This window comes from Rhopalosiphum padi, chromosome 3 (genome assembly GCF_020882245.1).
Source record: "Rhopalosiphum padi isolate XX-2018 chromosome 3, ASM2088224v1, whole genome shotgun sequence".
Classification (NCBI taxonomy): domain Eukaryota; kingdom Metazoa; phylum Arthropoda; class Insecta; order Hemiptera; family Aphididae; genus Rhopalosiphum; species Rhopalosiphum padi.
Window position 1 is genome coordinate 20,648,465 of NC_083599.1, and position 23,714 is coordinate 20,672,178.

Consider the following 23,714-nt stretch of genomic DNA (forward strand, 5'->3'; position numbering starts at 1 on the left):
TTAAGAGATGTCTTATGTGTTGTCTCCGTCATACTAACGCATATCATAACACAATAAATATTAACAAATAATTATCTTACCTTTAAGTTTGATAATAGGTCATTACACTCTAATATTTAAGCTAAACCACAAAAAATCGAAACTGCCTAACGTATATTTCAGTATAGTATGCGTCAGGAAGACTGTGACATACTGATAAGACATGCGGTGGTACGACGTCCTCTAAATTATGAACTTTATACACTTATTAAAACTATAAATTCAGAAAAGCATGATTCATATTAATCATATTATTTTACTTTTGATAATATGATGAAATAATAACATTTATATACAAAAGAATATCTTATGATAATTATCAATCGTCATTCAATAATAAACAAACGCCTTGTAAAATCCAAAAATTGTAATGAATATATGTTTTTAAATCTGCTTCAAATACTAAACCGATACCCATTGCATTTCGTCGCAGTGATGTAGTGTACACCGGAGTACGAATAGTGTTCTGAAAATAGAAAGAAAAACGATGGTATCATACAATATTATATTAGTGACTAAATGGTATAATGGTATATATTATTTGAAAATAATAAGCTGGAACTTAGCCATAGGTCCACAGAAAATAATAGGATAGAAAGCTATCTGAATTCCTTTATTCGTTAAAAAATATTTCCGTTGGCCTTAAAATCACTTTTCCAGTGATATTATTGAATATGTGTACGGTTACATAATCATGTAGAACATAAGGGGATGGGACTTTTCGGCGCGGCCATTTTGGCGATAAAGACAAAATACAAGCCAAAGTAAAAATTAAATAATAAAAAATTTTCTAAAAAATAATAATAATTGAATTTAAAAACATAAATTAAAAAAAAAACCACCAGTTCATGTAAAATTAAAAAATTACAAGCAAGAACGGTAACGGGTAAATTGGTTATAGTCTATGGAAAAAGTTAAAAAAATTTAGACACGGACATTATTTAGTTGTAATTTTTAAATTAGTCGATAGATATATGATATTCCCATATTGGCTACATTTATCAGGGGAATATCTAATAATATAGCATTAAAATAAAATATTGACTAAAATTGTAACATTTTTCATTGTAACATACTTTATTATATTAATTTTACATAAGCTGGTGTTTTTTTTTAAATTTATATTATTTTATTTTATTATTATTGTTTAGAATTTTTTTTTATCTTTATAAAGTTATGCATTTATTTTGTTTAAAATGTTAATAAACTCACTTAAACTTAGATATTTAATTTTAACTTTAGTTTATATTTTGTATTTATCGCCAAAAAGTCTTAGACCAAGAACATAATGTTATATATTGCTCAATAAATGTAAGCAAATCAATTAGGTAGCTGATTTTCGTTTATTCTGTTATGTTCTATGACCTAACCTAACTGGTCTTTCCTCTAATATATTCGTATATTAGTAATTGTATTAGACACTATAACCAGGTACCTACTTAAATAATGTTTTTATGTAAATGGTATTATTATGTATGTTACTAGTAATTTTAGTTTGGTAGCTTCGATAGGAACAATTAAGATGATTGGTAGGTTTTCGATCAATACGTTTGTTTGTGAGACAGCTAAACACTGTGCGTTCATATCCCAATGCGCTCCTTCAATAAATATTCCACTTATATAACAACCCTGAAATTTAAAATTATTTGTATTACCTATTTTATTATAATGTTTAATCTATCATATTGTAGTTGTAAAAGTAAACAGTGCAAGGGCTGTAACAAAATAATGAAATGCATCAACACACACCCGTGATCATTTCAATAGTGCGTTATGCCTTATTTATATGGATGAAATCTATATTTTACCGTTTTTGGTGAATTTTGGATATCGTCTTTATCTGTATACTCAGTAACCGTTGTATATAAAGTAGAATGATCTAATGACCATCCATTCGTTCTGCACGCCATCTGTACGATTGCTGTTAAATATGATCCAGGAACATGAAGACCAGCTAGCCATATAACTAGAGGTTCTCCAATCGAGCTCTGTAATTATAATCAATACCCAGCATTAAGCATTAATCACTTATTATTATTATTGTTATTTAGTAATAAAGGTATCATACCCACTCTGTATACTGTTCAGTTCTTGAAACGAAATGTTCTATCCATCCACCAAGGCTTTTACACGTTTGTGGTGCCAGTTTCATCCAAGCCGTTGGTATTTGGCCGTTGTATAAAGACGAAGAAACGCTTTCTAAAACAGAATCCATTCCAATTTCACCCAATAGAGCCTGTATGATATAATTAAAACAAATTTCTAGATTTATTTGATTTACGAAAAATTATATACATATAGTTAAAAAACTAACTTTTTTTAGCATTGATAATGTGACCCTGATTTTTTTTATCAGCAAATTGAATCTTTCTAATTCTTGGAGCAAGACAACAGTACTGGGTGTAAAGTTTTGTTCGTACATTTTTCTGACATTTCTGATGACGTATAGATCTGGTAATTTTTGTAATATATCTTCGGCTACAGAATCTATTACTTCTTCACGACTCTCTCCAGAGCCAGATGATTCTAATCGTAAATGCATACGTACATTATTGTCAATTAGTTAATTATATTAATTTAAATAATTGTTCACAATAAATGAATTCGTCGACTTACCAGTCTGTGGTTGTAATCTGAGTAGATTATCCCACATATTTTTTGAGGCTTTTGTGAAATATCCCATCTCAGCATTAAAATGCAGACCAAGTACCTCCGGTCCACAAATAATAGGTAATTCCTCGATTGAGTCTAAAAATAGTATAATATAATATAGGTAGTATGCATATATGTTACAAGAAGACAAACTTAAATAATCTTCTTTAATTTCAGCCATTGGTAATTCATACTGAACATAATCATCATAATAGAAATAAAATTTTTGAAATTTATCAAGTATAAATTGCCCAAAATATTCTTGCATAAATGTATTTACAATTCTCTGGTCATAACTATCAATCACGCGACCACCATACATAACATTTCCAATTAAATACCTCAATGTATCCCATGGCAATGGAGCATCTATACCGTCATCTAAAGTTTTATTCAAATAATTAATCAAAATTTGCACGCAAACTGAAAAGTCTGTTTCGCTAAAATCATAAGCGATATTCCAACCAATTTTATCGTATTTTCTTCTTTCCTGCAATAATCAAATTTATAATTACAAACATTTTTATAGCTTAAATGTATTTACTTGAACAACTGCGTGGAAAAATGCAAGAACATATATTAATGATTTGTATGCTGGGTGAGCACATTCGTCCAAAGTGTCTTGTTTCAATTTAGTATAAGTATTTCTAATATTTAATTTCAGCCCATTGGGTGGCTCAGTGACCACTATAACATTTTGTCTATTAAGTACATAGAACTAAATTAATTTAAACAATTTACCTTTTAAGGATCTTTGTAATACTGATACAGGGAAAAAAGGTGTTGCTTCAGTAGCTAACCATAGTCTAAAATCTGGATGAATTTTGTTTGTTCTATCCAATATCTTTTCAAGGTCATATAGAAAATTAATCAATAAATGACAATTTTGGAACATTAACCAGTGACCATCATTCATTGCTACATTCAAAAACTTAAGTGCAATCTGAAATATTCAAATTTTGGTAGTAACTATTGATAATGTATTTTAAAGTATTTACTTGTTCCTGTCCTTGTCCGAGCGATAGAAATTCAAATTCATTTGATGGAACTCCACAGCGTCCAGCGAGTTTCATCAAGTCGGGGGTTGGATCGGATCCAGGACTTAAAATAAAAAGCCCAGGATTTTGAGGTTCAGTTTGTGAGTATATCACATCATAATCAATAGTTGGTGTGGTAATGTACATTTCGTCCATCACTAAGACTATATAATTACTAATAGCCTGATAGGTGCGATCCACTCGAAAACATCGTAATAACATGAGTTTATAAAAGGGTTCGTGTAATTCAGAAAATGGATAAGGTGGATCTGTAGATTCTGGCATATCTAGATCATACCAGTTTTTCCAATCCGTAATATTATTTATTACATTCTCACTCAAATTAGGGAATATTTCTGGAAAATCTTTAGTTAATTTAACAATATCTTTCCAGTTTTGTGGTGACAACCAACTGATAGGATTTACATATTCTGGATTTTTATCTAATGTAACATTTCCTTTAATGAAGAAATCAAGTTGAGGTTTGGACACATTATTTGTACTTATCTGAAGTTTCACTGCGATTTGAAATGAAAATAAAAGTTTATGCCTCTCAAAAATACCTAAATTCAAAAATTAAATTAATGTAACGATTATTTGTTTTTGATTTACAGTGTATAGTTTAAAAAGTAACCTGTACATCCATATCTATACAGATTTTCAGTAAAAGTATTAATAATGTTCATTAGTCTTTTTTTTAATTTATTATGTGGCATCGCTTTTTTTAGAGATGTTTTGAACACGTTTTGGTAGCTAGAAAGCGAATTCTGATACATTGCATTAATTGTGCTCATATCTGACAGCACAAAGAATAATATAGCTCCTCTAGTTGCAGCTGAACGAAATTGGTTTCGAAGTACATCGATTTCTATTGCAGTAGTAGTTGCTAACGATAATTTTTCAATGACTTCACTTGCTTTTGATTTAGTTTCTTCTAATGTTTCTATCAAATCTATATTGTCTAATATATTTCCTGACGACGAGGCCAGTTCACGAAGCAGAGAATCCTCAAGATTTTTTAATAGACTTTTGTTTGAGCTGATTTCCATAACCAATTCATCACTTTGTTGTTCTAAATCAGGTCTTTCATTTTTAACTACATTACCCAATAATTGATCTTCAAGCCCCTAAATATAATAATTATTTTAAAACACATTTTATTAAATTAAAATATATGTATATAACTTTTTGTGTTATTAAGCAATTTATAACAGTTGCTTTTGTATAAATCGATGGAGAAAATAATGGATTTGCTATTTTTGTAGTTAGATAAATACGAAATTTTTCATCGTAATCTACTTCTTTGCTACCCAAAAATACAAACTTTCGACCAGAAATATCTAAACAAATAATATATGTCTTCATCTGAACATTTGAATAATATAATCATTAATCAATATTAACTTTTTATATTTTTTTCCAAGACATTTTCAATTATTGAATCTATGTACTCCACATCTTGAAAAAGTATAGGTGTTCCGTAAACAATAGCATTTTCTACGTGTTTCAAATAATCAGAATCGCTAAATGATAATGTTTTTAGACTATTTGGTTCTTCTTTTTGTTTTATCCAATTCAATGCCTGTTGTTTTTTAATACTAACTTAAATTATCAATATGTTTTTAAAGTACCGATTATATTACCTGTTGTTGTGGATCCACGCACAATGGAAATCTACTCGCCCTTGTTGTAAGAATACCATTTTGAATTGATAAATCATCAGATGGCAGTCCTTCTGAATTCCACCTATAAAATAAGAAAATTTAAATAAACAAATAAGATTTTTATTATTAAATTATTACATCGAAATCATAACTTCGTCAGTAAGTTCTATTTCAATTTTAAATGGATTAGTTATCGGTATTTTTCTTTCTATTATACTTGGAAACCAATTATTGAATAACATATCAACACGAAATTCATACGAAAATGGTGCAGTATAAGCTAAGAATGACGAACTCATCAAACAGTTTCCGAATATTTTTTTCTTATACTCTTCCAAATCGACTAATTCGTTCTTCCATCTAGTGTTTTCTGAACTTAACCCTTTAATCAATTTATCAGCTGCAATTAATCTACGTTCCATAAGATCTTTTTCTTCTTGAATAATAGCACGTTCAGTCATTGCATTTTTATACTTTTCATTCAATTTATCTAGCGTAGACATTATGTCATTCAATTCCTTATTGAGATGAGCAAGCTGCTTAGTTACCTTAATGATAAATGAAACAAAATATGGTAAACGAAGACAATAAATGCTTGTTGTACGAATAATAATATAATGCTAAATACTATATATATATATATCATTATTTATCAACAAAATAAAAAAAATCTTCAAATAATACTATAATCATTAATCACTTCAATTTAGTTTTAACAACACTATCATATTTTTATATAATATATATAATACTTTTGTTCCCGGAAACATTTATTCAAAACAGAAAAGTTCTAACTAAGTAAAAAAAAATAATTTACTGCCAAAATATTCCATCAGTAGAACTTTTTGGTCCTAAACTGAAGAAGTTACATCACCGTTTTTTATACTTAAAGTTTATCTTAGAACAAATACAAATTACAAGACTTGACGTAGAATGACTTTGTTAATTATAAGGTTTAATATTCATTGCGAAAGAAGATATAATATATATTGTTTTACATTATTAATTGTTCTATTGGATTTTATAATTTGTGATAGAACTTTTAGTTTTGACCCTAAGAAATTATAACTCCTATAAAAGCTTAAGTTAGTACGAACTAGTTCATAGTCTTTTTCAAGTTCTTTCAGTTTATCTTGTTTTGGTTTAACTTCTTTAAACACAACACAGTATTTCAGAACAGCATCAACAAAACACAGTAATCCATATCCTGCTTTACTGATATCTTGCATAATGGCAATTTTTTTAGATGTCTGTTTATAAGAATAGTAAAAAGTATATTACTCCAGTCTATATATTATATCATATTGATCATACCTTTAGTTTTGTCCGGACTTGAGATTGTATTTTTGGAGTAATTTCGTCTGCGTTCAATCCTTTCAATGTATTTAAAAATTTTGGATCAGACATCATTTGTTTTGAAACTTTCCAATTAACTTCTTTATAACCAAGAATTAATGCCACACATTCAGTCACTACTTGTACAGGTTCTGGTGGTGTAGTGAATGACCTTATTTCTGTAATATCGTTTTTATTTAAATTGTTTAACGCTTCCTTTGCAGAAATTAATGCTGGTAATGCTTGGCTTAATATTTCTTGAGCTTCATCTTTCTCAACGGCTATTCTTTTACCAGCTTCTTTACTTTCAATTGTTTTTTCAACAACAATTTCTTTTTTTGTATTTGCTGTTTTAGAAGCTATTTCAGAATAAAAGGAATATATGAAACATAGTTTAATATTTAAATATGCACCAACCTCCTTGCCATCAACCGACGTCACCATAATTGGTAGACATAATATTTCAATACATTTTAAGAGTTTATATAGTTAGGGTGACCTATAATTTATTTTACAACATCTGATTACTATAGAGTTTAGTATTTAAAACACAATTTTGTAAGTCTAAATGTGTAAATATTCGTGACTATTATATTTAATATTAATCATTATGTAAGTCATTTTAATCATTTAATATTAATTATTTTAATACCTTCTGAAATTTCCTGTAAAATAAGTTCACACGCTAATGTTTTCTCGGCTACAACAACTTTTTGTATTTCTAGCTGTTCGTTAAGTATTATTAATTGTTCTGTAGCTTCATCAATTTTTCGAAGACCAACCAATAATCTTTCACACTATACATTAAAATATTTTTAAAATTATACATTTAATGTATATACTATACTCTGTCTCAAAGTAGAATACACCAGTTCTGCGCACTTTTTTCCCGTTCCAATGTTCACTATCTATGCCCTTATATGCGAGATACGCGCCGCCGGACGGAAACCGGTCGCCGCTGGGTGTATTCTACAGAGTATAGTAACAATTTATAATTCTGAACACTTATAATTACTTGACGTGTAATAATAGTAGATTTTTCATCAATTAAATTTAAATATACATTTATATAGTCTAGATAATGTGTGGGAGTCAAATAATTTTTGCGTTTTAATTTTACCAAAAAATCATTAGTATAAACACTCATTGTTTTATGAGTATAAACAATATGGTTGGTGATGGTTTGTTTGTAATCTTGGGGTATTGAATGTGCCTTAAAAGTATCAATTGTTTAGTTTTAAAGATTATTTAATTTATATATATCACCTACTTTGTTTATGAATGATTGCGCAACAGCAAGCAAAGCCTGATCTGGCCAGGGAAAAATCCAATTAATGTATGTTTTGTTTACTAAGCCAGGAAAATTTCGACATCTTTCTCTGAGTTCATCTCCAGGTGACATAGAGAGTACTACATGAAGATTGTTCACGCATGTATTCATGAAATATTTCCAACCACCATCCCTGTAATCAGTATAATAATAAATAGCTACCTACCTAGTTTATTTATATTTTCTTCGATTATATATATTAAAAATTTCATTATTTTTCTTTGTCTTAGGATTAATTTACTTGGTGTTTTCATAACCAGCATTACTAGCAGTATTTCTAACTTCATTTGCTATTCCACTTTTTTCATCTTCTGTATACAATGCTTGTACGGTTCCTACCATTAATATATTATTGATTGTTTCCAAAAAACCTTTAAAAATGCATTTTTTGGTTTATTAAACATACATATATATTGTAATAATTCATTATGTTTTAGGTAAGTATACATACTTTCTTCGGAAATTTGAGACTGGGTTAAAAAAAACACTAAACGTTTATTTTCAACGCCTAACATTATAAATAATTTTTTTAAATCTTCTTTGAATGCAGTTTCATTATATCCCCGGCTTATAATGATAGAAAATATTTCACATCCTAAAAGCGGTGGAAAAAAAATATTATTGCTTAAACAAAAAAACGTTTTATCCAAAATTATACCGGCAGTAAAAGCTGCTAATTTAGTCATCAATGCTTTACCGCTACCACCTACACCAATGAGCATAATGTGCCCTGTATCCATTTTCAATACTCTATGAATTCTAGTTAAATGTTCTAATGCCATGTTAAATAATACCATGTCAATTTTTTGGTTTTGCTCGTTATATTCTGCTAAAATCTAAAATTATATTTTTGTTTAGATAATATTTTTATAACTATTGATGACTTAATGTTACTTCAACAAACATATTCAGTACAGCTTCATACGTTTGATAATCTTCATATAGTTTAATCGGGATATCTTCGTTTAAAGCATATTTAAAATCTCCAAAAATTAATGGATTTATTAAAACTTCATCCTTTTCATTTGGAAAATAAATTCCTAACGTTTCTTCTAGTCGCATTGTTATTAATTGTTCATCCTTTGAACAATCAAAATATATTTACTAAAATTTAATAAATAAATTCATAGACTACCTGCTCGCTGTTAAATCTGTCACATATTACACGAGTAAATTCATTTCTCCATACTCTAACAAAACTCAAAATATTATTAAATATCGTTGGATTTGTGAAAAGCATTCCATTAATTATCCTACTTAAATCCCGAAGGTTAAATATGTAATGGAACTTATTAGGAGTAGGTGGAAGTTCTGCTAATGTAATCTAAAAAAAAATAATTAAAATGTTGTTGGTATTTGATTATTGTTAAGTTATTTTAAGGCTTATAATTATATTAGTTTAAATTATCCTAATAAATGATTATACCTTGTATAATTTTAAAGTCATTTCTAAGATAACCGGAACAATTCTTTTGATATCTTCGTTAAAATTTTGCGTATGTCCCGTAAGAATAGAATTAAATATATGATTTATTGTATCATCTGAAGGAAATGCCATACAATAAACTGAAAACATTGAAATAAATCTTGGATCTACTTCATTTCTACCACTACCTGGTTTACCCATAGCTGCATACAAATCTTAAAAATATTAATAAAAATATGTTTAAATATAATTAACTTAAATTGAATAGAAAATTGACTCACAAATTTCAATTAGTGACTTCCATAATAAATCTTTACCGCGATCATACATTCCTCCTGATTCCAAAAATAATTTCAATAGCGCTATTGGTTGTTGAGTACCATATGTATCGACTTGAGGCATATTCATATCGTCCACAAAGCAAACTAGTTTTTTACCAATTGGGGGTCCATATATGTTTTTGTTTCGCTTTGCAACATTTGCTTCTAAGATCATTTGTACATCTAAAGAAGTTGTTCTAGAAGAAAAATTTAAATTTGTTTGCATCTATAAACAAATAAAATACAAATACAAATATATATGTAGTAAAGTTTGATCGAGCAACAAGTACAAATTGATTAGCGTCTAGCGTTCTTAAAAAGTTTTGCATTGTTGCTGTTTTTGAAGTTCCTGTTTCTCCAATTAGAATCACTGGGCGTTTTACATCAGTCATGAGATTTAGTAACCATGTGATTCGAGTAGAATCAACAGTTGGCACTAATATTTCGTTGAATTTAATACTTGGATTATGCTCATAATTAGGTACAAGAGTGTTCCATGGCACCCAAATTTGTTTATCAATATCCAAATAATATTCATACCAGGTTTCTTCGTGAATAGGAATTAATTCTGTTTAAATACATTTATATTTTTATAAAAGTCATATTCATTTTTACATTTATAGTATCTATTTATAAAATTTATTTTAAAGTTTTAATATTATGATGATTTATAAGTTATTTAATAATTCAAGTTTAAGGTTTAATGTAAAACATGTTTCACATTGAACATTTTAATGAAAAAATAAATATATTTTACATAAAAAGGTACATTTTAAAAAAGCATGTTAATAAAAATTAGGTTATTTAGCTTGTTATATTATATAAATTAATATTAGCCATTATACATATTATGTAATTAAATTGAATTGATCGTATACTAGTTTATTTATTCAAATGTTTTATGAACAAAAAAGACAATAAAATAATTCGATTAATTTTATTTATATTTTCATCCAAAAGAATTTTGAAAGAAAGTTTTATAACAAAAATAACTATATTTGTCGATGATTTTTTTTCAATCAGATAGAAAACTTATTTTAAATGTTTCATTAAATTAATCTTAACTATTTTTTTTTTGTATACTTTGCATGAATTTTAGGAAAACAATTTGTTCAAAGGCATTGCAAAATAATCAAAAATTTGTTTCTTATAAAATGGAGTACAAAGCTCTGGAACACGTATTTGTTTTAAACTACTTTTTAACAATGTTATATCAAAATGTTTTTATCAATTTTAACAACTAGAAACTTTTTTGTTTTTTCCTTGAGTGATTTGAAGCACAAATCGATTGAAAAATAAAAGTAGTATTATGAAGTACTATTTTTCTAAAATCTATTTAATTATATTATATAAATAGTACATAATATAAAACATATTTTCCAGACATATTTTAATGTTTGAAAAGCAATATAAAATACGTGACTTGGATAATTGTGAAATTAATTATTTGTATTGCCTTCTAAGAAATGAAATAAATCACTTACTAAAAGAAGCTCGTTTTGACGGAGAATCGTCCATTTTAACGAATCCTGTAATTTTTTTTACGAACTCATCAAATATTAATCGAGAGTTGCCTTCTATTGGTGCCCCTAATGAAGAATAAATAGCTGAAATGAATATCGCTTCCATTTCATGAGATACTTCAACAGCTCTAGGTGAATCTACGCTTGTACTTAGTGTATTACTCGACGATATTTCAGTGATTTGATCCGTATCATTGTTTAAGACTGCATCTAAAATGTAACACATCTGGGTAACCTAAATATGAATATATTATTATACTATTATAACCATAATTAATTTATAAAATAAATACAACTATATTATTTTATTCATACCAAATTTAATTTAGTCTGAAATATGATTAACTTTAATGGACTGAACATTTCGAATCCGTAGTTACCATCGAATATACGATCCAAAATAACCGGTACATATTTTTCAAATAGTATATTTAAAGGTTCTCTATCAATTAATCTCCTACTTAATAAGAATTTACTCCAATATGGAAAATATCCAAGATTTTTAGGATCTACATATACCATACCGGCTCTGGAGACCGTAGCAGGTGAAGCATACCTTAAATCACCTACCTAAAGATAATTATTGTGTTAAATGTCTATTGTTTTAATAAATTATGTTGAAATAATGTATTAACTTCAAATAATAACGCGCAATGAGGTAGCAATCGTATACGTTCACCATTCGCTAATGTTAAAAGTTTATTATCATCCATAACTGAGTTCATATTTTCTATCCATAAAGCATCTACATCACCATCAAACAGTATATACCTTCTTTCTGGTTTATTTTCTGGTATAGGTTTGTTAATTTCCCGAAATATATTTGAAAGAAGTCCATCTGTCCAATCTCTAGTGACGAGATTAAAAAAACCATATAGTTCAACTACTGTACAAGCCTGTAATTTTGTTTTGTTTTAAGATACATTGATAGGAAATACATTTTTAAATAGGTACTTTAGGATTCAATGTATAAAGTGTTGTTGGTAGCCTAAGTGAAGTCTGGGCACTAACTAGCGTATTAATAACTACGGTTTTTCCACCTCCAGTAGGTCCTACAATCATGGTTGAATGTCTTGTCATCATTGTTTCATATAATTGAGTAACTTTATCCATCTAAGAAAATGATTAATTCCAAAATATATAATAAAACTATGAGTCGGATATGATAATTTTTATAATTTTTAAATATTACAATAAAAATAATGTATGACCTGATTTTCTAATGGTAAATAATTCTTTTTTCGTAATTCTTCCTCGATAGCACTATTCAATTGAGGATACGTTATTCGATGACACTTAAGACCAGGAAATAAATCCGTAATAAGTCCCAAAAACAGTGGCACATCGTCATATACAAATTTAGGTAAGTTCATATCTCTAAAAAATAAAATAACTTCTTTGACTATATTATTGTATCCAATACAAATTTAATTATAAAAATAGTTATATAATTAATAATAAATATAAACATTACGATAAAAGAGTGATCATTTTCAATTAATTCTCATTTTCATTAATTTACTAACCTCAACGCTCTCATGAGTACTACATTTTCATCAAGCTCTGGCGAATTTCGTTTTAACTCTCCAGCGATAACAAGCACAGATTTTAATGCTCTCAAGCCAAAATCATAATGTGATTGTTTTGATAATTGTTCACGAGCTAAACTATACAATACAGACATTTTTTTTGCCAATACTTTAGCATTTAAAAATCCTTCCGAAAATAACATAATTAAGCAAATTAGTTCTAAATCGGGAAGTACACATATGACTGGTCTGAATAATGTTTTCACAGTTTCTGGTAATTCGGTACGACCTGCGTAACCAGGATTCATTGTAATAAATATCCCAACCTTATTATCGATGACGGTATATCTACCCCTAAACTAAATTACACGAATTATATTATGTCAAAAAAAATACTTAAAAAATATATTTCTTACAAAAAACATTTCTTTTTTTTGGACTAATGCGTTTCTAATTGTGCCTAATTGCGTGGAGATGACAGACAGAACCGAAATATCGATTCGGTTAAATTCATCGAAACAACCCCATGCTCCACATTGACATAATCCATCCAATATCATACCAAATGCTTGAAAATCCATTCCTTCTCCGCAATTGGTAACCATGCATAATATTCCTAATGCCTTCGCCAAATCTTTAACTGTTTCAGTTTTCCCGGTACCAGCAGGACCTAAAAAAATAAAATTAAGCTTTTAATGGAATATTTAAGCCATTGTATTTAGTTTTGTTTTAATTTACCAGCAGGTGCACAACCTAATTGCATTGAAAGTGCTTGAGTTATTGTCAAATAAATTCTATCTGTTAACGGTGTTATAACCAAACGTCCGTTTAACCCCATATAGTCGTATCCGTACGAAAATGTCCCTGAACACTGATCGATAATTAAATTATCAACATCCTTTTTCCAGTAAAATCTTAGCTGACTCTCCCAATCAAATTCTTGACTTTTTACAATGCCATCTCGAACTAAACTTTCAATTACATCTCTGGCGTGAACATCAACGATTAGAACTGTGTTAAATTTTTTTCGATCGTTTGATATTAATTCCCCTCTCACTTGTATAATCAATTCATCCATTTGTTGATTTAATTTTTCCAAATAACTTTTCATTGCATTGACATTCCCCTAAAATAATAAAACTATTATTCTAAAATTAACAAAACATTTTATTACATACTTTTTTTATCTCCGAAAAAACGTTTTCAACTTCTGCTGTCCACCACACACTATTTGCCGCTAAAACACATCTGTCCTTGATACTTCATCATCCATTCACATCTAGATCCAGTGGTATTTCCGTATTCAAGTATTGATTTTTTTATTAAATACTTATTTGATCTCCACATTTCTATTAACACACTATGCATCCAAATTTCAACTGATCCATCGATCATCACTTGACTCTTGAATGGCATTATTTCCTTTTCACACGAAACCATACCGTTTACTAATGTATTACCACGAGAATCATTTACAAAAATTAAGCTTCCCACATTATCATACATCTTTACAATATGTTCTTGAACACCATTAGGATTAGTATTACCCAAAACTGATAATAGTTCGTTATCAGATAAAAAATAGAATCTTGGAAAAGAGCTTCGTTTCGTTTCTAAATATGTATTTAGCAATTTTTGACATGTTTCAAGCCCTTCAAATAAACTTGTTAGTTCTACTAATAATTCTGGCTTTTCACTGAACGTAATTATTTTAGGGTTTTTTAATGTGTTTCTCATAATATCTTTATATTTTTTATTTAGGCCATCAAATTTCAATGCTTCATTGGGCAATTGTATTCGAAATTTTTCATCAAGAAATATTTCTTCTAAATACATCCATTTTGATTGCACTAAATTCCATACGGTAAGAATACTTATTATAAATGTTAGATCTTTATCCCATTTGTCTACTACTGATCGAAATGGACCAATAAACCTACATATTTAGGACATATGAGTAAAACTCGGTTAATAAATTCTAATTTAATTTAATAATAATATTTTATGTACTGAGAACCAGCCATGCTTTGAAGAGTCATTATATTATCTTCAAGTAATTGAAAAACTTCCGATAAATCTCCCAAAATTATTCCTCGAACAGTATCATTTTTTATATACTCAATAATAGACAAATTCGTAATTTCCCAGGTCTATTGACAGAAATAATTATAGTTAGTTACGTATACATAAACAAATTATTTTACAATATATGTATCAACTTGAAATTTACAATAATTTAATTAAAATTAATTGCAAATTTCTTCTAGGTACTAACAGTGCTAATCGAAACAATATCATCATATTTTCTATGCGAATAGTGGTAATTTTTGACATACGCATCATTTTAAATGAATCAGTATAAAAAATAAAAATTCTTAATCTATGTATTCATATATACAGAAACTTAATATCCAATTTTTTTTTTTTAATATATTAAAATAATATTATATATAATATGATAATAGCAAAAAAAATATGTATGTTTGTTTTTATTTAATAAAATTCAGCAGTTATTCATAATCATAATTATGTGTATTTTTGCATTCGCTAATATATTTTATGATTTTTAATTAACATACATTTATTGTTGTTGTTGATTATAATATAATACAAAATTAATATATACTTTTTCAACGTCATTGATACTGCGTTCAATGCTCAGTTCTTTTACTGAATTAGCAACAATTTCCAAGCATGTTTCTTTATAACGAGCTAAATCCATATTAAAAATATTTTCTAACGTTAATACTTCAGGATCCATATCAAAATATTGACCTTTCAAAACAATAAAAATAATTAAATAAATATTTAACAGTCTTTTTGTTTATACGCGCATCAGAGTTACCAGTTTGTTCCATTAGCTTTTCCCAATGCATTTCTTTCATTGCATCGTTTTTTAGCTCAATAAATAATGGAATAGAATTTTTAAATTTTTTCATTTGTACGTTTAAGACCAACCCAACGGGTACTGAACGGCATTCTTTAGAAAGTTGTTTAAACTGTTTAATAAAATTGTCCATGCCCTCTAATAATAACTGTGGTTTTAACTCTGACCACAGCGTTTTAGACCAATCATCTCTTGCTGTTTTTTGACGTGAATATAAATCGTAAATTGAGCACAAGTTATGGTACTCTTGATATGTAACGTCGAGAAGTGTGAAAGATTCTTGCGGCATTTCAAACAATGCCGATGTGTTCTTCATTACATTTTTATCGGCAAGTAATAATTTAAATTTTTCACCGTATTCCTAATATATTACGATGCAAAATATATATTATGTTTTTTATACATATAAATTGGAATTAAATAGTAAACATTTTTTACAGAAAGTTAGTAAAATACAATGATGGGCAAGTTAATGAAGTATTTGATTTTGATAACTCGTTGAGTTAATATATAAGATATAGTAGAAATATATAGAAGAAATAGTTCTTATACAAGAAAAATTAAGTTAAGCTAAAAATTAACTAACCTATTTTTCAGAACTCCATTAATTTAAAGATGACATAATTAACAAGGTAAAAATATAACTTAATTAAAAATAATGTTTGTTATTAAATCGATAAAAAAAAATTAGTTTACCTATTTAAAATATATGTAGATAAATTTGGATATTTTTTCAAGCTTGCAGTGTTATGTTCATATAAGACACATTGAATTACTATTTACGGAGGACAATAAATTATTTCTAGTACAATTTTCCCTCGCAGACATTTATAGAGTAAAACGACTAGACATTTTTTAACTTTATAATAAGTTTTATAAAAATATTATACACTGATTAAGTATACGAACATATAACATTAACTGATATGTTTATTATTAATTGTAAATAATTATTTTCCAAGTAATATTTATATTTATAAATATACGAGTATAAAGAGATCACCGACATATTGTATACTTATTACTAAGGCTAAAAAATTATAGGAGAATAACAGGCAAAATACGTATGCAAATATGCATGAATATACATAAAAAAATGTTAAATATACAAAAAAATTGTTCGTAATGCCGAAAAAAAAATCTTTTTAAATTGAAAAATATCTTGCAAAAATATAGTGAAATGTCAATCAGGTACGATAAATTTACAAACGAATAAGCAATAAATATATCGTATTACAATATGTTAAGTCCATAACTTATAAAATGATATTTTGGCATATTAGCGCGACACAGATTAATCGCATCATTGTCGTAAAATTAGTATTCGTTAACATTAGCTTTATTCGTTTTGACAAAAAGTGTACACTTTTTCAATAATAGTATACATTGAAGCGTTTGTTTTGGAAAAGTGTCAGCATACATACTGTTTGTTTTGAAATAGTGTGAGTTTACTCGCTACAAGCCGACATTATTATATTTAATTTCCGATTTAGACAAATTCCCATTTCCCACACCTGAAACGTATGTTTTGATTTGGCACACCACACACCACACCGTCCATACCCATACATTCCACCACACTATAGTGTTAACATAAGTTTTTAAAACGAACAAACCTAATAAATACCTATGTAAAATAATATTGAGTTTTATATTCAATATTATTTAAAATACATAGGTTAAGAAATTCTAATAAATAAATTTTTTTAGAAAATATTAAATATGCTTAATATGCATTTGAAAATCACTAAAATACCTACTTTTTATTTAAAATTGACAAAATATTTTTTTTTAACTTACAATAATATACACCCAAAATAAAAATGTGTCATAAGAACACTAAAGACGACGGATAGCAATAATACTTATCTGTTAACCTAACTTAATTTTCACAACAACTTTTTGATTACACCAAGGATTATCCTAATACATATATTCAATATATTATAGTGTATATGATACAATACAAGTTCCTGTATAAAAATCTATTAACTAATATGCACTTTTTCCCTAAAATTGACGAAATATGAAAAAATGCATTTTCCATTTTTTATTTTTAAACTTACAATTGTGTAGTTCATATTTGTATTTCCAGCTTTGTCTGCCGTATATAACGCCTACAACTCCCAAGCTCTACTTGCCAAACGCAAACTTTTTATACTATCTATACATTTTACTTTTTTTTTGAATTCCCTGTATACCTTAAGATTATATTTATATTATTTATGATTTATATGATTCGGTATAACTAATTTTTCTCTATTGCAGTAATGTGAAAGCAGCCTCCTCGTGTGCAGCAATACAAAATAAAAAACGAATAAATAAAATAAATAAATTTATATTTTTAATATAAAAATGTAACCTAATTTTAAGTAAATAAAACTTTTTATATGATGTAGAAATAACTTGTTAAATTAAAAGTTAGTTCCAAAAAAGTAACGAATTTAAGTAACTTATTTATTATTAATTTAATTTTAATTTTAAAATTGGTTAGTCGTAAATTCCCAGCCTTCAAAAAACATATGGTAAAAAAATATTCGATCAACATATGTACACATTCATTAAGTAGTATAAATGATATATACAAATACGTATGTTTTTTTTTGATCATAAATACTTTTTTTCAATAAACTTAACATTTTTTAAATTAAATATATCAAATGTGTCTATTTTATATTAATTCATAATAGTAAGCAACTATAAAGTAAAAGATTGAATCTTTCCAAAAAAAAAAAAATAATAAATAAATTACCTTTGAGAAGTTATTATGATGTTACCTATACATAATTTTATACCACTCTATTTTTGAGCATCTAATAAAATCTTACTTCTAGCATTTGGAGACCTAAATCTAAATTGTCATTCACAGAACCAGGACCATTTTCATGAAAATCTTTTACCAATGCATCAATTTGATCAGTATAAATTCTAACATCATCTTGACCTAAAAAAACAAATAAATGTAAGTGATGCATATATTTTAACAATTCACTTTTAATTAATTAAACAACTATAATATTCCGAATGGTAACAATATTTTTTAAATTAACTAAATAATTTTGTGGAAATGTATGTACCTACTAATAACTTTAAATTAAAATTAAAGTAATAATATATTTATTATACACATCATATTGCATGTAGCGATTGGTATCTAATATCTATTGGTTATTAGGGTCTAGGGCTTGGAAGTTGATGACCTTAAAAACATTATAAATATTTGTTTTAAATTAATAAAAATATATTTTTTTAAATTGTATTCTATTTTACTATAAAATTCTATATACCTTTATCAAAGCTTACACATTACTCAAAATATTGAACTCAAAAATTACAAAAAAATGTCCTTAAAAATTACAAATATAGTAGAAGTTTTAAGTAAGCTATCGGCATAATGGTCGACAAGAAACAATAAGAATTGAACTAATGTGAAATCAGTAAAAATGACTAAACATTTAGGAAAATGACCTAAAATGTCAAAAAAAAATGACTTAAAAAGTAATAAACATCAAAAAATGCAAAATAAAAATTAGTTGTTCAGATTCATATTCTAATGAAACACATTTGTGGCCAGGAAAACATAGTATAAAAATTTCCAAAAAAAAATGCAAAATGCAACATCCCAGCCCTAGTTATTACCAGTTCATACGCATTCCAACTACCAGATACCTACAATGCAATTATTTGATTACTCTAATAATATATTTCGATACAAACTGCAATGTGTAATGGAGGCACATTATATTAATAATTAAAATAGATTATAGATATTATTATGTAAATGAAGGATTTTACCTTTTAGAAGAGTCAATCGTATTGCGTTTGTGTAGGATGGATCTAAAATGTACAACGAATACAAGTCATTAATAATTATTATTATTTATAACACATTATTATTTTAATTATCATTTTTATAAATTATAAATTAACTTAATACTTTGAAACATAGTATTAATGATATATTTTCATTAATATATATATAAATATATGTATATTGGTAAATTTAAATATTTTAATGATTGCATTTAAATTCTTGTTTTAAGATAATAATTTATGATAAGTAATTCTTATCATTTAAAAATACAAGAAAAAATCTATTTTCAAAGTACAATTTAAGTCTTTGAGTATACCTAACAAACAAAATATTTTTAAAATTTGTAATTACTATAAAAATAAAAGTTACAGATACTAAATTACTAACTGATGATTAATTAAACTAAATACTCGTACATCAATTAAATAGTTGAAAACATCATACAGGTTCATAGAAATATTATGGTAAACTAAGTTTCTCCATTATCTTTTTTCCCTTTAATAGAAAATACAAACGATATAGATCAGGGGTCACCAATTAATATTTTTCGCGGACAATCGAAATTCTAAGTACAAATTTACATTATTTTAAAACCAATAATATTTAACGAAAATAATCGTTTACAATAATAACACATATTATAATTTTGTCGTAATATGTGTTGTTTATTATTTATCTGTGGGCCGGATAAAATTTGTTCGTGGGCTGCCATTTGGTGACCCATGATATAGATATTAGAGTAGAGAGTATCATTATAATAAATCAGGACTATAAATTCAATGATTTTGCATATCAATGAAATTCATTCTGAAATCAAAATAAATGAAATATATGAGTGATTCAAGATATTATTATTCTAAGAACGAAATTGTAATTCCATATTAGCATATTTTAGACATTAACTAATAATACATTTGTTCGGATATTAATTTATATAAACATTTGTTTTTTAATGTTTTTATTAGAAAAACATATGGTTACCTATAGAGTTTTTGTTAAGTTTTTTTAATATGACATAATTAACAATTTACACGATTTAAATATTATTTCCATAGGTAAAATAACAGATTTTTGTTTTGAAAAAACCCTGTTAGGTTCTAGAATCTAAGGTTCTGAAATCCGTGTTAAAAGCCCGTCAATCATATTATCGATTTATTTTTATAAATTTTTGGGACAAATAATTTTCATACATCTTTAATGACTTTCTATTCAATCCATGTATTTTGAGTAATCTTACAAATTTATTATACATTTATTATTTGTTGGCTGCATGATTTTACTTATTTTGTTATATCTGCCTGTTGATGATATTTTTAGGAAGTATTTCCCTATTTTCATTGCATAATTTTATGTATACTTTCAAGTTTTTTAGTGCATTCAATTCATAGTCCGGGTCATAACTATGGGTGAATGGGTGATTGTAAATTGCGCCCACTATGAACAAGTAGTGAAAATAGTGTAGTAAATAAATTGCGCCCGGTATTTTACAAGTATAAATTTCAATGTAGTAAATTGCGCTCATAGTATCCAAGTGATATTGAATTCATCAATATCTGTATTCTGTTTTAAACAATTGTACATTTATTCATTTATCGTTCTGTTTTTACACCAATAAATGTATAAATAAACGTGTTTAAAATCGTTATGATAGGTACCTATTAGCAGCGATACAATGACTTTATGTAGGTATATTACGACTACTAATATGTTTGCACGTTTTCTTCACACCACACGACAATATGGATATACGAACTGCATTTATTATTTACTGTATAAATTTATCTAACTTTAAAAAAAATTAATGTTTCAATTTCTATTAACTAGGTAATTTATTTATTTCAAGCAAACTAAGCAACAAGCAACTTTTTGGAGGACAGTGATAGTCGCCTCCTCGTGGTGTCCTTTGGATAATTCTGAATTTACTACCATAAAAATAATATTTCTTTGGGGCGCAATTTACTACATAAAGTCATAGAAATTTATACCAGGAAAATACCTTTTGGCTTTTACTAATAAAAATAACAATTTATACCTGAAAAGTATCGGGCGCAATTTACGTTTGTCCATAACTATATATATTTTTTTCTACTCTGCTAATGTAAACATTAATAAGTATATTATATTTATCAGCCAATTTTATACAAAAATATTACTTTAGTAAGTTAAATAATTTGTGAACTTTCTATTGTATATCATATATATATATATATATATTTATGTATCATTTTGTATACAATCAAAACAGTTTCAATGATTATTATATATTTATTGTTATATATTATATAACAAGTTTTTTCTACTTACAACTGTCCATTTTATCAAAGCCTCAATCATAAATTATATGTATGTAATAAAACGTTATAACGTAACTAAATTATAAATATTAAGTCATAATAAGTATGTTTATACCAGTATCAATATAAAGATTAAATATAAACATTGGAAACCATATTATCACTAGTATTGGCCAGTAGGGATAAAATAAAACAACACATATTATTATTAAATAAATAACAAGGAAGTAGCCTTGATGTATATCTATCAGTGGTTCCCAAATTTATTATCTTTCCACCCACTTTTAAAATAAAAAGTATTGGTACCAACAAAAGTATGCAATAAAACAATTGTTAATTTTTTACAAATAAGTAAATGTTTTATTGCTTTTATTATAATAGAAACAAATAAATAAAGGTACCTATCTTAATGAAATGGATATGTCTGGTGTTTTGCTAGAAGTTAAAAATACTAAAAAAGTAGTGATTAATTGCCGTAGTAATACAAAAAACAATAATATTAATTTGGGGCCTCCAAATAAATTTTGCACACGGGCCTCAGAGTTAATAGTTGCACTGACCAAGCAACAAAATTTAAAATAATTTCGATCAGAATCAATTCATTAATAACAGTGTAATATACTGAATAAATAAATATACTATACATATATAATATATATATATATAAATAACTGCCACGTAATTTGTACTTTTATTATATCAATAATATACTAGTATACACAGTATACATATAGTATACTTTACAATCTGAATAGATTGGCATAATAATTCCTCAATATAAAAATTCACAATAATCTAATATTAACTGCATGTTATTCATAAATCAACATTTTGATTATTTAGATTAGGTATTTAGGTATATATATATATAATATATAATATATATATGCATTACTAGATAAGAATAAATTTTATCTCTTCTATCAGTTTCTCGATCACAGCATTAATCTAATACATTTTTATTTAAATAATTATTTTAATAAGATTGTATCTATGTGAATAGAAAATATTTTTTTTAAATCGAATTATTTTTTTAAATTATTTTTATTTGGGTAAAATGTTTGTAAATTATTCCAATAATTTTTATTCAAATAAATATTTGTTTGAATAATTATTTAGTTAAAATTTGTTCAACTCTGCGCCTCAATATGTTTACAATAACAGTACACACACTAATACATAATCGTGTTTGGATTTGTATAGTTGTGTATGTTGTTGTTGTATCATAACATTCATAACCATAAAATTATTAATTAGAAATAAATAGTATCAAATGATTTATTTATACACAATCAAACAATTGTTTTTATTATAGTATCTATTATTATATTATAATCAGGTTCCGGGATTTAAAAAACACTATAATATGCAATGCACTTATATATAGCTCAGAAAACTTAAAAATATGCAAAAAAAGTGAAAAAAGAAACTTCTAAATAATTATCAAAAAATATTTAATAGATACAAAAAATAAAAATGTTATTATTATTATTGAACATTCTAAAAGTGCTATAAATGTATATATTAAGTTTCTTAAAAATTGGTTCATGAATGTTAAAAAATATATATAACATAGGTAAACGTTTAGTAAACACTTATAGTTGTTAATACAATTTTTAGTTTTGTGATTGTATTGAGCTATTAGGTGTTTTCGAACGTTTTCAAAGAGGAAAGCTCTCTTATTAGTTATTAGAATTATCCAACTCGAATAACTACATTGTTTTTAATCGTTTCAAATTTCTTATGTTGAGTATTTATAGATTACTTTAATGTGTAATATTTTTGTGGTAGATTTGCTACACAAATAGTATTACTATGCTGTCTATGCTCAAAACAAATTTTTGTAATTAATCGTTCAAAACAT

General features: G+C 26.5%; 1 protein-coding gene across 1 annotated transcript; it reads right to left on the reverse strand.

Annotated features, from left to right (window-relative positions):
• Window positions 1-358: 358 nt before the first annotated feature.
• On the reverse strand, window positions 359-21,870 carry LOC132924880 (dynein axonemal heavy chain 10-like). Its single transcript, XM_060989319.1, is given in 43 exon segments — window positions 359-505; window positions 1,522-1,668; window positions 1,848-2,027; window positions 2,108-2,275; window positions 2,354-2,565; window positions 2,656-2,787; window positions 2,845-3,181; window positions 3,236-3,378; window positions 3,433-3,634; window positions 3,690-4,291; window positions 4,363-4,855; window positions 4,914-5,068; window positions 5,133-5,310; window positions 5,372-5,474; window positions 5,531-5,940; window positions 6,490-6,642; window positions 6,707-7,086; window positions 7,380-7,524; window positions 7,743-7,940; window positions 7,998-8,190; window positions 8,299-8,428; window positions 8,509-8,652; window positions 8,716-8,893; window positions 8,952-9,137; window positions 9,193-9,381; window positions 9,484-9,698; window positions 9,765-10,029; window positions 10,094-10,371; window positions 11,288-11,561; window positions 11,642-11,896; window positions 11,962-12,222; window positions 12,281-12,439; window positions 12,538-12,703; window positions 12,853-13,214; window positions 13,272-13,525; window positions 13,594-13,981; window positions 14,034-14,102; window positions 14,104-14,791; window positions 14,866-15,005; window positions 15,482-15,630; window positions 15,701-16,103; window positions 18,571-18,686; window positions 21,861-21,870. Coding segments are annotated over 43 exon segments (9,957 nt in total).
• Between the last annotated feature and the right edge of the window lie 1,844 nt (window positions 21,871-23,714).